The 16914-nt window shown below is 32.7% G+C and overlaps 1 protein-coding gene across 3 annotated transcripts in view; it reads left to right on the top strand.

Annotated features, from left to right (window-relative positions):
* The window catches only part of FSTL5 (follistatin like 5), a 547068-nt gene that overhangs the window by 469311 nt on the left and 60843 nt on the right, over positions 1 to 16914 (top strand). For all 3 annotated transcript variants that reach the window (XM_060093813.1, XM_060093804.1, XM_060093793.1), the window contains one exon: positions 12807 to 12956. In XM_060093813.1, the coding sequence (XP_059949796.1) occupies positions 12807 to 12956 (150 nt within the window). The remainder of the gene's footprint in view (positions 1 to 12806; positions 12957 to 16914) is intronic.

Here is a 16914-nt window from a genome sequence, read left to right as displayed (position 1 = left end):
CGTTAAACATAAAACCATTTTACTTGAGACTTACAAAAATCACATAAATCTAGCTTCTATGGCTCTTAAACTACAGTTTCTGGTCTAAGATTGAGTTTTATTCACAAAAAAAGCACCTGTTGACTTATTCAAGGTAATAGATTGGCATGGTAAAAATAAAATAATACAGAAGTAGTAGTTTCTTACTCTGTGCCTTACTATCCCCAGTCTGACTTCATGAAACCAATTACATTTAATCACTTTAAGTAATGTGCTCAGGAATGACATTTCTTGAATTATCAATATTAGATATTTTCTAGTGATGTTCCTCTCTGAAGAATGATAATTTCCAAATTTTCTTCTTTCTAAATATGTTGAAAACTTACTGTAACAAGATTAATTGTAATTATCATATTGAGGATTAGATTTATGATTTTAATGATTTATTTAAACCTTAGTCCTTATTTTTCTTTTCCTTTTCTTTCTTAAAATTTCTATTTAACTGACCTCTTGCTTGATTTCTCATTGGTTATATTTTATATTTCAACAATAGTTGTCAAAATTGTATTTTAATACTGAAGGCTTATCATTTTTTAATATCTTTTTCATATTTAGATAGGTCATTAATCTCAGTTTGAATAATTTGAGAGGCTGTGCAGGAAGGAAAACAATACAGTAAATTAATGCCTTTATTTTATTTTATTAAATGTTTGAATAACTTTTTTTAAATATTGCTAAACGTTTGCAATGACAGTTTTGCATTTCTCCATATACTTTATCATATAATGATGTTATATGTTTTCTAAATTTCTTAAATCTATATTTAAGATACAACTATATAATAAAAATCCCAAGGAAAACAAAACTCAAACCTCAAAATTATTGTTCATCCCATTACTGTTTAAACTGCTAATTTTTGCCCATTAAAACTCCTTTTTTTCTCATATTTAAAAATCCACATACTAGTATCATTTTCATTTAAAAAGTCGCTCTTTAATATGTAACTTTCAGCATAGTTATTTGTGAATATAATTTTGCAAAATATCATCTTATGTCTGATAGTTTACTTTTGAAATTATTTAGAAAGCTTAAAGATGCAAAAGAAAAATAGCATATCAGATTATATAATCTGCATACATAAAGGATTTACATTGAACTAAATCACAGAGGCAGTTTTGGTGAATTCTTATTCAATATTGTCTTCACTTTATTACTCAAGGATATTTCTGAGCTGGATAGTGTGGCAGAACCCCTATGAGATTTGTCAGTGAAAAGAGGCAAGAGAAAATGTAATTCTGCAGGCAATATAATAAATATATAGTTTTAAATAAAAAGGGCAAAGAAAGCGTAAATTTGGTCTGTCTTCTTACCTATAAAGAAGATAGGAACAGGAGTAAATTATTTTTATGTAACATTTATTTCTAAAGGTTTACAAGATATGATTTTAAAATTGGTGTGTTTTATGGTTTTTATATTAATTGATACAAACATAGCAAAATACTTATGTGTATAAATTATTTGGCCAGAATCCGCTCACTTCATACCTTTAAGAAAGAGAATATAAGGTCATTTGCAATAATAATAATTAACTAGTTAATGATGTAAAGTAAGCTAAAATAATTTTTAAAGAATGTTGACTTGAAAAAGTGTAATGATTCTCAGTGTAGGCGTTCCTATGTGGAACAAATTAATGTGTGAATTACAATACAGTTTAAAAGTACACATGCGTATAATTATCCTCTCTAGAGCCTTATAATTTTTGAAGATAAATCTACCACATTTCAGAATGTTTTTCAGTCCATAATAATCTTGAAAAAACGACTAAGCCTGCCTTCCACGTAAGGCGCCCTCTGCCGGACAATATGAGAAGATGAAGAACTCCATCAAAATGACACTGCCATCTTCATTGTGAGATTATGTTGCATAGAAAAAAGTTCAATTCCTAAGTGATATACAAATATAGAGAATGCAACAACATAAAATTCCCTCAATTCATGAAAAAAGTTCAATTCCTAAGTGATGTTACACTCTATTGAACAAATATAGAGAATGCAACAATCATAAAATTCCCTCAATTCATGCTGTATGTCAACATTTTTAAAAGTTACAAGACAGAATAAGCCATTCAGAGCAAGAGATTACATAATGCATTCTTAGAAAGGTAATTAATAAAACCTCTCTTGGTCCTCAACTAATGTCCCCAAAAAGAGAAATCTGTAAAATGTGCTTTATCAAAACTCATGAATTTAAAGAAAGAAAGGGGAACTTACAGTTTCTGATATTCCATGTCATTCAAATTGTTTGACCCTTTTCCTTAAAAGTTTATCTTTGTTTCCTTTGTGTCCTACGGATATATACCAATAAGAAATAATTTAATTTACTCTATTTTAATATAAGGCTTTCAAAGAATCAAGGAATAGAATCTACATGAAAGTCCTTTAAAGGTTTAATGACAGTTTGTTAATGTGGTTTATGGTCCCCCCAAACTAAACTTCAAGTTTTAACTTCAATCCTACCTTGTAGAAGTAATTTCTTTGCCTGCCTGATAATCTGTTTCATTGGTATTATTTATTTCAAAATCTGTATTTTCTTTAGTAATATGATCAGAACATAGAGAAGTGAAATCTATCAAAACAAAATTGCTTCCTTTTAAAATACATTTTATTTATTTATTTATTATTTTTTTTTGCAGTATTCACTTTATTTTATTTTATTTTTAACATCTTTATTGGAGTAGAATTGCTTTACAATGGTGTGATAGTTTCTGCTTTATAACACAGTGAATCAGCTATACATATACATATATCCCCAGATCTCCTCCCTCTTGCATCTCCCTCCCACCCCTCTAGGTGGCCACAAAACACCAAGCTGATCTCCCTGTGCTATGTGGCTGCTTCCCACTAGCTATCTATTTTACATTTGGTAGTGTATATAAGTCCATGCCCCTCACTCACTTCGTCCCAGCTTACCCTTCCCCAATCCTTGTGTCCTCAAGTCCATTCTCTAGTAGGTCTGCATCTTTATTCCCGTCCTGCTCCTAGGTTCTTCATAACCATTTTCTTTTTTAGATTCCATATATATGTGTTAGCATACGGAATTTGTTTTTCTCTTTCTGACTTACTTCACTCTGTATGACAGACTCTAGGTCCATCCACCTCACTACAAATAACTCAATTTCGTTTCTTTTTATGGCTGAATAATATTCCATTGTATATAATGTGCCACATCTTCTTTATCCATTCATCTGTTGATGGACACTTAGGTTGCATCCATGTCCTGGCTATTGTAAATAGAGCTTCAATGAATATTGTGGTACATGACTCATTTTAAATGAATCTATTTGGATTAGTTTACCTTGATGCTTCAAATGAAGAAGTGTCAAGGTAAATTAATCCAAACAGTCTTCTTAAAGTAGTCCTCTTAATTTTGACAATTAATCAATAGCTGGAAAGGACCATTTAAGCAAATATTCTCTATTGTTACTTAAGGAAACTAGAGTACAGAACATATTTGAAAGAAGTAACCTCTATCTTTCCATGATATCCATCAGTGTTCATAGTGATGTCATAATTTTGATGAGCTTTTCAACATTTTAAGGAGAGGTTTACATACTTTTTTTCTTCTTCTTCTTTTCTTGTGTGGTCATTTAACTTCATGTGTTATCTGATAAGAAAAGATTATTTTAATAATAAATTTTCACCCTATCTAACCAACTTACCAATTGTGCTTTGTTAAATAAAGTTAGGAAAGATCACCATTGCTCCTGTACAAATCAAATCTTCAACACGTTGGGGAATGAAATTAAACACAACTAATTCTTTAATTCCAACTATCTAAACTGCCATTTAATTGAGTTGATCCTTCATGAACCTTGTGGGTCCATATAATTTACACTTCCTGATATTCCCCATATTTGTCTAATTTCTTTAGTGCTTAATGTTAGCTTTCAATTCAAAGGACATTTTGCCAAACTCTATTTACTTTTTCTTGGACCTAATGTGAAACCTATGGTCTTGATATTTAATTTGTCTCGCCATTATTCAAGTTTATGCCTTTTCCAAAAGTCATTAAGTCCCTGCCCCTGGATTCTCAGTGCCCACTGACACCTGGACCAACCCCCAGCCAGGATTCGGGCTCATTTACAAGAACCAGGAGAATCGACACACAAATCATTCAGTCCTGCACTGACAAAAGATCTAGAGTTCTTTCTTCTCTCATGCTTTGTAGACATTTGAAATTTAACACTCTACAAATTTATTTACTTTTAAATTGGCTATTCACCTCACAACTGTCAAGATGGCCATCATTAAAATGTCTACAAATAACAAATGCCGGTGAGAATATGGAGAAAAGGGAACCTTCCTACACTGTTGGTGGGAATGTAAATAGCTGCAGCCACTGTGGAAATCGGTATAGAAGCTCCTCAAAAAATTAAAAATGGAACTACTCTATGATCCAGCAATTCCACTTCTGGATATTTATCCAAAGAACATGAAAACACTAATTTGAGAAGATATATGAACCTCTATGTTCATTGTAGCATTATTTACAATAGTTAAGTTATGGAAGCAACCCAATTGCCCATCAACAGATGAATGGATAAAGAAGATGTGGTATATTTATATTTTTTTATGATGGAATATTAGGCATAAAAAGAATGAAATTCTGCCATTTGCAACAACATGTGTTGACTTAATATAATATTTCTATAAACTGGTAAAATATTTTCTGTTTAAGCAGAGTAGAAGTAATTCAGATAGCTTTGTTTTTGTTTTTTTCTTTTATTGAAACCATGGACAAATTCTAATTTAATCCTCTCAATTTCTAGATAAGGAAATGAGAAAAGACAAATAATTAGCTCAATATCATAGAACTGCCAAGTGATAAAGGGAAAAATAAGTTCTCCTGACCACAAATGCAACCATCATTCTGTATTTAAAGAAACTCTTTGAAATTCTTAAATATACACAGTGAACTTCCCTCCAAAACATTTTGGGAAATTGAAAAAAATATATTTGGATGAAAAATGTGTAGACTATTATAGTTTTCATGAAATGTATCCCATAGTGAATTTTCTATAGGAAAGTAACAGGTAACATTTATTGACCATTTGACCTTTTCAAACATGATTTCATTTAACAAACATAATAATCCTATGTGATTGGTGATATTATACCAGTGACATAAACAAAGCTTAAAAGGAGTATTTACATGGCTAATATGTGTGTAAAACTGGATTACATCTAATTCTGGTTGACCTCAAAGCCTGTGTTTTTAATCTTTCTAATATTTTGCTGCTAAAGAGAAATCAGTCCTCAGTTTATGATTGTATAGTGTTATCTGCTCCATTTTTATTATAACACTGGAGGATATAAATGCATTCTCCTTATGTTAAAAGAAAGGATGAAAATTTCTTTACTGTGGTCTTTGTACCATTGATATCCTAGAATCAAAATCATACTATTTGACAGTTTTCTTATATAGGCCAAATTAAGGCAAATCAGCCCCTAAATTTCCATGACTACCTATGCTTTGACTAATATGAACTAGATTTTTTATGACATTTTCATAAATGAAATGGGAAATAGAATTAGATAAATTGAATATATCTAACTGTAGAAATAAGCAGTTGTATCACTTGGATTATAAGCAGTGATCTTGACTAAAAATTGACGAAAGTAATTTAACCTCATTGCCTTTAAAAGAAATGGTCCAGTAAGGGAGATAACAATGGATATTAAATTGTTTAACGTGCTATTGTAAGACCTAGGGGTTTTTTTATATTGCAAAGCAAGATTAAAAGAATACATTATATCTAGTGTATTCACAAATAGCTCAACCTTATATATATATATATATATATATATATATATATATATATATATATATATTTCTTCATGATTATCAAAAAAATATCCTGGAAATCGTAATCTAAACATTCCAGTTCAGTACAAAGAACCGTTGTTTCATTTCTTTGGTTCATGATAAACTGAACATTGCATTTATTAAAGTGAACATTATTTTGTCAAGTGTTTCACTCACTTTTCTATTTATCTCAGTAGACTCAGATTGCAACAGTTTTCGATATTTATGTATTTTAAAGCTATTTAAAAGAGAGAGAGAGCTAGAAAAGAAAAGAAAGCTCAAAATCAGAGCTTCTTAAACCATTTGTGGAAAAGAACCCTCCAGGCACGCCTGACACACCCAAGCTTGTCTAAACCCTATTAAAGGAGATGGGTCCACTGATCATGCTCATGGCTATTACGGCAATGGCAAATTGTTAGAAAAGATTCTAAATGGTTATTTTCCATTTCTGTACTATTCTCAGCTTGGTAAGGAACAATATGCCAACAGGCAGCTATCCACAGGCCATATTTTGAAGACGCTCTAGAATTCGGTTTCTCAATGATTCTGGATGACATGGAATAGTGTTTAACAACATGTTTGAGAAATATACACTTTTTGATCCCCTGTCCTTTTTTTTCTATGATAAGTGACATTTAAACTTGTATTTACTGAGGAAATATTGTACCTTCCCCAGTATGTCTGTAAAATGTAGAAATACAGGAATAGCAAAGGCTAACTTTTTAGGCAGTAATGATAGTACCTGATTAAAGGCCAAATTATGTGGCACCAAATATAAATGCTACAAAAATTCAGACAAGAAGAAAATTAGTAAGACCCATAGTAATTAGGATGAGCCATATAGGTTTTGGAAATATGGCTACCAAATGTAGATTAAAAAGAATTTGATTAATAAAATGCATGATGCATTCTTTAGTTGCTGTGGAAAATCATTGATTTTTTAATAAAATTTTGATAAGAACACTCTAGCTGGAGAACAGGCCATTTGTTGGAAAACAACAAAGAATACAGTTATACATTTTAAGTAAGGTTTATTTTTTATTTTTTCCTTTTTGCAAAAGTTCTCTTTCCTCCCAATTCTCAATTACTTCCAAGAAAGCAGACTCTCCTGCCAGTCTTAGGAACCTGATAGGTAGAGAAGCAGTAAAGTTAAACAATGAGAACTACTGAAACCAATTTATGTTCAATCGTTAATGACCCGGTCCCAATCAGTGAAAGAACCAGGTTGACAATACGTCTAGGAGTTTTCAGATTTAATGGTATGTTTACATATTTATCAAACATCAAACCCTCTCTCTCTCCACCTTTAATGCAACATTCATTCGCAGTAGTTCACTCTGTATCTAGGAGCATCTGTATACTATCCTTGGGTGAACCCACAATGTGGTACCCAAATTGGGTGTGTACATCTTAGGTCACCTGATTTGTTGTATACTTATTTCTGCACTTAGTGCTGAAGTGAACCTAGGGGTGTGTATATCTTTTCAAATTAACATAATTTTTGTTTCCTTCAGAAAAATACCCAGAAGTGGAATTCCTAGATTGTATGGTAGTTCTATTTTTAATTTTCTGAGGAAGCTTCATATGATTTTCCATAGTGACTGAATCAACTTACAATTCCACCAACGCCACATGAGGGTTCTCTTTTTTTCCACATACTAGCCAACAGTTGTTTTTGCTGTCTTTTTGAAGATAGCCATTCTGGCAGGTGTGATTTGATGGCTCATTGTAGTTTTAATTTGCACTTCCCTGATGATTAGTGATGTTGAGCATCTTTGCATGTGTCTGTTGGCCATCTGTATGTTTTCAAAATGCCTATTCAGGTCCTTTGCCCACTTTTTAATTGAGTTGTTTGCTTTTTTGATATTGAGATAGACAATATTTAAATGAATGGGTGTAGATGTGTTCCAATAAACCTTTATTTATGGAAACCTGAATACCAGATAATGTTTACACATCACAACATAGTACTCTTCTTTTGATTTTTTTTCAACTGTTAAAAAATACCAAAAAGTGTTCTTAGTTCCTAGGCCATTTACCAAAATAGGCAGTGTGCTGAATTTGGCCTGGGATCATGGTTTGCTGATCCTCGCCTTACAAGACTGAAAAAACATTCCAGGAAGAATCAAGAGTCTGAAACAGCTAAATATGGCAGAAATTATAAGCAACTTGAGAGCAGGCATTCACTCAAATTCATGTTTTTATTTCCAAACAGAGCTTTGCATGATATCTTTCACATAATAAGTGTTCAATAAATGTTCCCCAACAAGAAATGAAGATCTGAAGCTCTCTATGACTCTTCAAGAACTCTCTTTTGGAAGAGACAGGATCTGGAAAGCAAGTTTGAAGTATGAGCAATTTAGAGTGAAAGGTCAAGAAATGGAATTAAGGTTCTTGACAGCTTGTTGAAAGTCTAAAGAGAATTAAATGGATTATTGAAAGGGAAAGCAGGTGAATCCAAATAATGTTTACTTAAATTACAAGGGCATGTGCATGTTCCAACACACCTGGAGACATAACTAAAGTTATAATTTAAATGTTGGCAGATTCTGTCTTCAGGCAAAAGATAGTGGACAAACCATGATTAGAGAGAAGGATGCGAGGAAGGAATAATGACAGAAACTTGTTGAGTTGGATGCAAGGTAAACAGATGTGCTTGTGACAAATTCATTCATACTCACCATGAATGGCACAGAGGTGGACTATGAAGAAAAGGAGGAAAGAAAGATGGGAAATTGGATATTTAAGGGAAAAGTGTTTTTAATAGGCCATCAATACAATATATGAAAATGACCAAGTCCTATAGAAGATGAGTATATATATATCCATCTACTCGAACTATAACTTCTGTTTAGCAAATCAGGAAGCATCAACACTATTTTAATTGCTAAATCAAAACTTCCATCATCACTAGAGATAAATCTTAAATCTCTTTAAAATTTTGGAAGAAGATAATACATAAATAGGAACTGCATAATGAAATATGGAAGTAACCCAAAGGGAAATAAATAAATTCTAATTATAAGCTAGAATTACCTTTTCATTATTGACTCATCTTCATTAGCTCTAAAATCTTATTAATCCTTTAACTCTCAAAGGCAGTATACATTTCTATAAAAATGATTGAGTGATACTCTTTGATATAATTTCTGACAATTTTCCTCATCAGTACGTATTATCTTAATCTTCTTTTGCATCTCTTGTATATTTTAGTTTCCTTTTATCCCACTGAATGCCTAATGCATGTGAAAAATATTCCCCTACTATTCCTATCCACAGAAATAAATACTAATTTATGTAATCTGAAAAAAGAGGAGTGCTATTGTAAAATGGGACCTAATAGACTATAATCAGCAATAATGGCCTGAAGCAAAGCAAAGAAAATTCAGGGTGACTGTCAGGAAATTTTAATGGCTTTGTAAAAATGATTGTGAGTCTGGTCAGGGGCATCTTATAGGGACAGCCTACAAATAGGAAATAATTCCCAGCAGAGCAGTTTATTTTACTGTTGAACAGTTTTGTAGCAAACAGAGGGGTGGAAATTTCTCCTGGTTCAGTTGTTTTTTGACTGACAGTTTAGTGTCAGGTTACTCACGCTTTCTGTTATTTTGACAGGTTTTGTTAGGAGCTTTTACACAACGGCAAAGAATTTGTAAACAATTTTCCTATATTCAGATCCTTTCATCAACCTTAGGTCCCACTTTTTCCCACCTTTTCATGCCTCTCAAGTACTTACGTTAGGTAGTGTTTGAGTCTCATGAAATTGGTTCTTGTCAAAGATGTTCAAGATATTGGGTTGGCCGAAAAGTGCCTTTGGTTTTTAAGTAAAAATAAAAGAAAACGTTTTTCATTTTCACCAAGAACTTTATTGAACAACGTATTCACCCTTTTGTTCCACTACCTTCTGCCATTTTTCAGGCAACTTCATAATTCCATCTTCCCCAAACTTTATCTTTTTGAGCAGAGAACTGTTGTAGGTGTCTTTTACAGTCTTCCAGGGAATTGAAATCTTTTCCATTAAGGAAATTTTGTAAAATGAAATCAATGGAAATCCAAAGGTGCAATGCCTGGTGAATACGGCAGATGAAATAGAACTTCCCAGCCAACCTGTAACAGTTTTTATCTGGTCATCAAAGAAACATCAGGTCTTGTGTTATCCTGATGTAAGATTATGTGTTTTCTGCTGACTAATTCTGGATGCTTTTCATCGAGTGCTGCTTTCCATTGGTCTAACTGGGAGCAGTACTTGTTGCAATTAATTGTTTGGTTTTTTGGAAGGAGCTCATAATAGAGAACTTCCTTCCAATACCACCATATACACAACATCACCTTCTTTGGATGAAAAGCAGCCTTTGATGTGGTTGGTGATGGTTCATTTCACTTGCCCCAAGATCTCTTCCATTCCACATTATTGTACAGTATCCACTTTTCATTGCCAGTCAAAATTGTTTTAAAAACGGAACGTTTTCATTACGTTTCAGCAGAGAATCACATGAAGAAATACAATCAAGAAGGGCTTTGTTGCTTAACTTATGCAGAAACCAAATATCAAAGCGATTCACATAACCAAGTTGGTGCAAATGATTTTTAACACTTGACTTGGATATTTTGAGTATGTCGGCTATCTTCCGCGTGTTGTAACATTGATTGTTCTCAATTAATGTCTCGATTTGATTGCTATCAACTTCAACTGGTCTACCTACCTGTGGAGCGTCGTCCAGCAAGAAATCTCCAGCATGAAACTTCACAAATCACTTTTGACATGTTCGTTCAGTCACAGCACCTTCTCTATACACTGCACAAATCTTTTTTTTTTGCATTTTGGTTGCGTTTTTACCTTTCTTGAAATAATAAAGCATGATATACCAAGAATGTTGTTTTTTTCTTACATCTTCAATATTAAAATGGCTCCACACAAGTTCACCAATTTTGATATTTTTTTAAAATGCACGCTGATATGACAGCTGTCACAGTACAATCTAACAAAATTGTTTTGAATGAAGTTAAAGACAACTAAGTGCTACTAGAGGCATCTTACAGAAAAAACTGAACGAACCTTTTGACCAACCCAATACTTCTGAAGAAAAAGGTTTGGTGTAGAAAATAATGTTTCAGTGAATTGATGAATGAAGGTAAAATACTGTACTGTGTTCTGGGCATGTGCTGAGGACAGATTTCTGCCTTCAGGTTTGTGTTGCCTGCTGACGAGTGCCATGGACACCACTGGTGGTCATCTTAGTATTATTGTGGTGCATTCTATGAAATGCAGTTCATTCAAACCCCCCAGAACTACCAGAAATATACACCTGATGTTTAGTTTTCCGTTTTTTTTGCTTATGTCCTGGAAGCCTGTCACACTTGAACTGTTCAGAGAACACTACAATTCCCTGGTGTTATATGTCCCTGATATTTTAGTGAATCTGGTAACTTCTGGACTGGATCTTAAAAATGAGTGGATCCTCCAGGTCATCTGGAATTAGATCTGAAGTTTGGGGGGAAAAAAACCCAGCAAACTACATCTTAAGCTTATCATTCCAAAGTGTTCTGGGTTTTGCATTATTTTCCAAGTTTTATGCAAGCAAGAAAAAACACCTACTATGGTTGTGCTGCCTCAGAAGAGTTATTGTGGTAGTCATTTTAGTTACTAAAAGACAAATGTGGTTTATGTGCTGTCAGTATTATCTTTTCATTGAAAGAAATGCTTAAGTGGTGTTGACCATGAAAATTTGGTTGATTTTGTTTTATGATTATTAAATATATATTGTGGATGGTATATCTGCTGAAAAATAAATGTTTTGGTTTGAATTAGAGATTAAAGAGAGTATTCTAATTGAGCTCATGAGTTACTAACTGGAGTATACAAATCAATGAATTAAACATGATAATCAGTGATCAGGCGTAAACCATAAAACAAGTGACATATTTGGAATCAGTGTTTATTATTATCATTATATAAGTAAGTGTTTATCTTTACACATATAGTTCATGTATAGTTCAAGAAATCTCTCTTCTCAGTGGTTTCTCTAGCTACAAATAAATTGAGAGAATTACAAAACCAACAGACCAGTGAATAAAAGAAAAACCTGAAACAAAAATAACAAGCTAAATGACATTTCTTCTAATCGCCATGTGTCTGCACATACAAATCAGAAAGGCTTACGTATCCCTTCAACATTCACTTACTGAATGTTGGAAGGAAGAAATAGAATATAATTTTTGCCTCCTTTATGACCATATAGCACAAACTACACAATATTAACCAGAAGGTAGTTCTAGGGTAAAGGAGCAGAATGAAAAGGGCTTAGGCAGCTTAAAGGACTTTATAAAATTTGACCTTGATACCAAATTGAAAATAAAATAACCCTTCCGAGTAACTACCTTATTATCATTTTTCTAAGTTTCTGGTTCTCCACAAAGTAAAAGACTCCTTCAGTCTTGTGTAGTGGATTTGGTAGCTTTTAAAAAGCCCATGAATATGCTATGAGGGCAGCTCTTGAGGTTTTGAGAAGCTCTAAATATACTTTAGTGTGGCATATAATGTCTGGTAAAGAAGTCTGAGATTGGGGGGATTTGGGAGGAAACAGTCGACTTATTATGTACTTCTGCAGTTACTGAGCTAAGAATAGGTAGTGACAAATGAAATGACTATATGTTACTATAAATAAGCATTGAAAGGCTTAATAAAATGTATTTTAAGGGTTATTTCACACTGATTCCTATACAAATTTAATGAATTTAAATATGCACTATATACTGTTTTATTTGATTTAACTCTTTATATATTTATATATTTGACATAAATCTAAATATATAAATATGTAACATATGAATATATAACATATATATATATAACTTTTGATGCTAAAAGTAGTAGAGCATCAAACATTAATGTTACTCATAATATGGCTATATCCATGTTATCATTTAAGATATTCATTTGATTTTTATTTTCTAAATTACAGGATGAAGTCTGTCCCAAAGCTGAAGGAGATGAAGTCCAGAGGTGTGTGTGGGCCACAGCTGTCAATGTCAAGGACAAGTTCATTTATGTAGCACAGCCAACTTTGGACAGAGTCCTTCTTGTTGATGTGCAGTCTCAAAAAGTTACTCAGGTATGAATGACTCCTCCTTTTGAAAGTGGCTTTGAAGACTATTTAACTTAATGTAATAGACTTTACCAGGTAACTCGTGCATTGCCATTTGATTGCCATTGATAACTTGTTTCATTACTTGGATAACTAGAAAATATACACATTTTCTACAAACTGTCCTCTCATTCTGCTCCTTGAGCCTAAAGAATTAAAGAAATAATTGAAATAGCTTTTGTTTTCAACAATTAGATTCCGTGAATACCTCATAATTCCCACATGACCAGTTACACAAAAAAACATCCTCACAATTGTTTATTCTGTCTAGAGCAAAGAGCGTCCCAGTCCAAGGCCAATTAAGGTATTCCTAGTTACCATCACAGTAAGAGTAATATATCTTTCTCATGTGATTCTTAACAAAGGCTGAGACAATAGTAGACTTACTGGATAATATTAACTTAGTAGGTTTTACTATAGTAGTAAAACAAGTAATATGTGCATAGGTCAATGACAGAGGACAACACCTATAACATGCCTTGCCATGTCATTTTCCCATGTTGCCATGGTCATGGTTATGAAAAACTATTCTGGTTTGAGCCATCACCTATTTTATGCCCTGCTCTTTCTAAGACTGTCCATCTCAGACAGTCTACTAGAACTCAGTCTTACAACAATCAAGGGGCAGTGCAGAATTTATGCCCGGGTAGTCTGGCTCCAGTATCTCAGCCTTTGACTGTTAGGATCTATGGCTTCTCAGCTCAAAGGAAACAAACTTTAAATAATTTTGTGAGATATGTATAATATGTTAAATGGAATAATAACTGTATATATCTCATAAAGTTATATTAAGGATTATACCAGTTTATGCATACAAAGCATTTGTAGCAGAGTCTGGAATATAGAAGTGCTATTTACTATCAAAATTCTGACAGACACAGGAATCTAACCATTTCTTATATTTACAGAGATTTTTTTTTCTTTTAAATCAATATTGGTTTGAATTTGGAGTAGCTGTTAGTCCCTCTAATGTTGATTCCTGACTAGAACCAAAGAAAAGTGTTAAGAAGTTCAAAATCAGGGCCTCTCATTCTAAGAGTTCTTAACATCTTCACATGAATTCATCCACCCATCTATCCATTCTGTATACATTCATTAATTGCCTTTTATAAGATATGTTTGGTATTACAAATAAAAGAATCAAAAGTGTTTCTATTAGAAAGCTCTGATATCTCCAGGGTTACAAATTTACAATGGATAATTAGTCCAGTGGTTCAGTTTCTAATATGAGAATGAACAGAAGAGTCATGAGTAGAAGGATAAATAACTGTCTACTAGAAAATTCTAAGGCCTCCAGGGTTACACAGTTCCCTGTGCATCCAATCTAATGGTCCAGTATCTTCTGTGAGAACATATTTTTTCTGTCTATTTTGTTTCCTATGTATCTGTCTTTGAGACTGCTTGATTTTTGACCAGGTTGATTTTACTTTGATTTCAGCTGCAACATAGGCCAGCGAATTATAGGCATTCAGTCAGGGATTATTAAGACTCTTTAGTTAGCATGTGTTAGCTACTAGATGTTCTTTCAGGAATAATCAGGCTGATTTTTAAATTCAGTGTTCAAACTAGAAACCTACACTGACTGAATATGTACTACCTACTAGATATTCAAAGGTGAGAAAAGTTAACATCATTTATTATTCATGTAACTTCCATCTTCAGACAATGAAGTAAAGTTTAAAATTAATAGAAAATATCAATAATGAAACATTCATGCAATGGTAAAAAATCACATCAATTATATTATTTTTCAAAGTGTCTATAATGCCTATAAAATAGTAGAATGTAAAAGACATTATACAAGTTTAAAATATTAAAACAATATTACAATATAATTATGATTGTGGATATTTTCAGATAAGAATCTAACACATTTTTAGAAGTTAGAAAATTGAGCCTCAGTCCAAATGGGTTTTCCATGTGATCTTGTTATGAAAATAATAATTATGCTTTATTACCCCTTCTAGTAATTACCTATCCAAAGGTAATCATTATGTGGCTTTCTGTCACCATAAGTCAGTATTGCGTAATTTTGAATATTACAGAGATGGAAATATACAGTATTCACTGTCTGTGTCTGGCTACATGATAATTGTGAGGTCATTTTGTTTGCATGGAGCTAGTGTTATTCTTTTTTTTTTTTCACTGCAGAAAAATCGATTACAGTTGATACTCATTGTTTGATGATATTGTATTGAAAACTCACTCTCTTGAATTTATTTAGAACCACAAAATCAATACATATGGTGTTTTGCAGACACTCAGGGACTTGTGCAGAGTGAGGAGAAATGTGTGACCTGAAGTAAATGTTCCCAGCTCAGGTTGGACAAGGAGACACCCTGACTTTTTTGGTTCAGCTTTCATACTGTGAACAAGTGTTTTTTTTCACGGTCTATTTACTATTGTGTTTTCAAGGACAATTTTGCTGTTTAAAACGTCCTGTAAGTGTCGTGTTGAAACGCTTGTGAAGGAAGGCCATGGTGTGCCTAATGGTGGGCTTCATTCAGTCATGAGTCCTAACGCTGTATGGTCCTGAGTTCAATGTTACTGGTTTATTTTTTTAATATAAATTTATTTATTTATTTACTTATTTAGTTTTGGCTGTGTTGGGTCTTTGTTGCTGTGCACGTGTTTTCTCTAGTTGTGGTGAGCGGGGACTACTCTTTGTTGCGGTGCGTGGGCTTCTCATTGCGGTGGCTTCTCTTGTTGCAGAGCATGGGCTCTAGGAGCGTGAGCTTCAGTAGTTGTGGCTTGCGGGCTCTAGAGCCTGTGCAGGCTCAGTAGTTGTGGTGCACGGGCTTAGTTGCTCTGCAGCATGTGGGATCTTCCTGGACCAGCCCTCGAACCTGTTTCCCCTGAATTAGAAGGCGGATTCTTAACCACTGTGCCACCAGGGAAGTCCTCAATGTTACGGTTAATTAATGAACAATATGTATTAAATAACGTTTCTCTGTGCAGAAACACTCATGAAATTAGGATATGTATTGATCAGATGATGAAAATCTTGTGACCAGAAACTGATAGGAACCTAACTATGCATTTCCTATGGAAGCAGTGGTTCAGTGTTCAGAAATTCAGTGTTTGTGGTGACTTTATAGAACAAATGCCATTAATAATGAGAAGCAAATGTATTTAAAAATATCAGACTTTATTTATACATTAACAGTAGAAAGGATAAATTCTGGTAGGAGATAATAGAAAGAAAAGGGAAATGGTAATTCGGTCAAAGTGAATGAGAATTTTCTGTAATATAATAAAGAGTAATACATAGTATATGTATATAATAATAGATATAACATATGTGTATATGTAATATATTATATATAGTATATATATTTGTATATATTATTATATACATATACTATGTATTATTCTTTATTATACAAATTATAAAATATAATACAGCAAACTCTCAGATTTAGAAAGGACAATGAAACAAATGGAAAATAAATCAATACATGAATATATTAACATGACACAGCCACACATAAAGCCAAAAGGAAGATCTAAAAATAGGAGATAAAGTACTATGAGAACAGCAGCTATTTTCTCAATAGCTATAATGGACACCAAAAGAAAGTGAAATAATATTATTAAAGGACTAAGTGGAAATAAAATATACTCTGATATTATATGGTCAGTGGGAAAAAGTATATAATTTATTTACTGTATCAGATACAAAAAAATAGACTTTACCAACAAAATAAATTTAAACAAAACTGAAACTGAAAACTATATGCTTCAGGAATAAGGAAAATTAAGCAGTTCAACTTGATGTATAGAGAGCAAGTAAACTGGTAAACATAGGATCTATTAAAATACTAACTGTCAATAATAATGATATTCCCTGAATTTAAGTTTGAAATTTTTAAAAGAGTGAAAACACAGGACTAAAATAGTAAAAAATAGTAAAAAAAAAAAAATG

This window comes from Mesoplodon densirostris, chromosome 1, assembly GCF_025265405.1.
Source record: "Mesoplodon densirostris isolate mMesDen1 chromosome 1, mMesDen1 primary haplotype, whole genome shotgun sequence".
NCBI classification, from domain to species: domain Eukaryota; kingdom Metazoa; phylum Chordata; class Mammalia; order Artiodactyla; family Ziphiidae; genus Mesoplodon; species Mesoplodon densirostris.
Note: the sequence above shows the minus strand (reverse complement) of the source record. Positions and strands in the feature narration are given on the sequence as shown.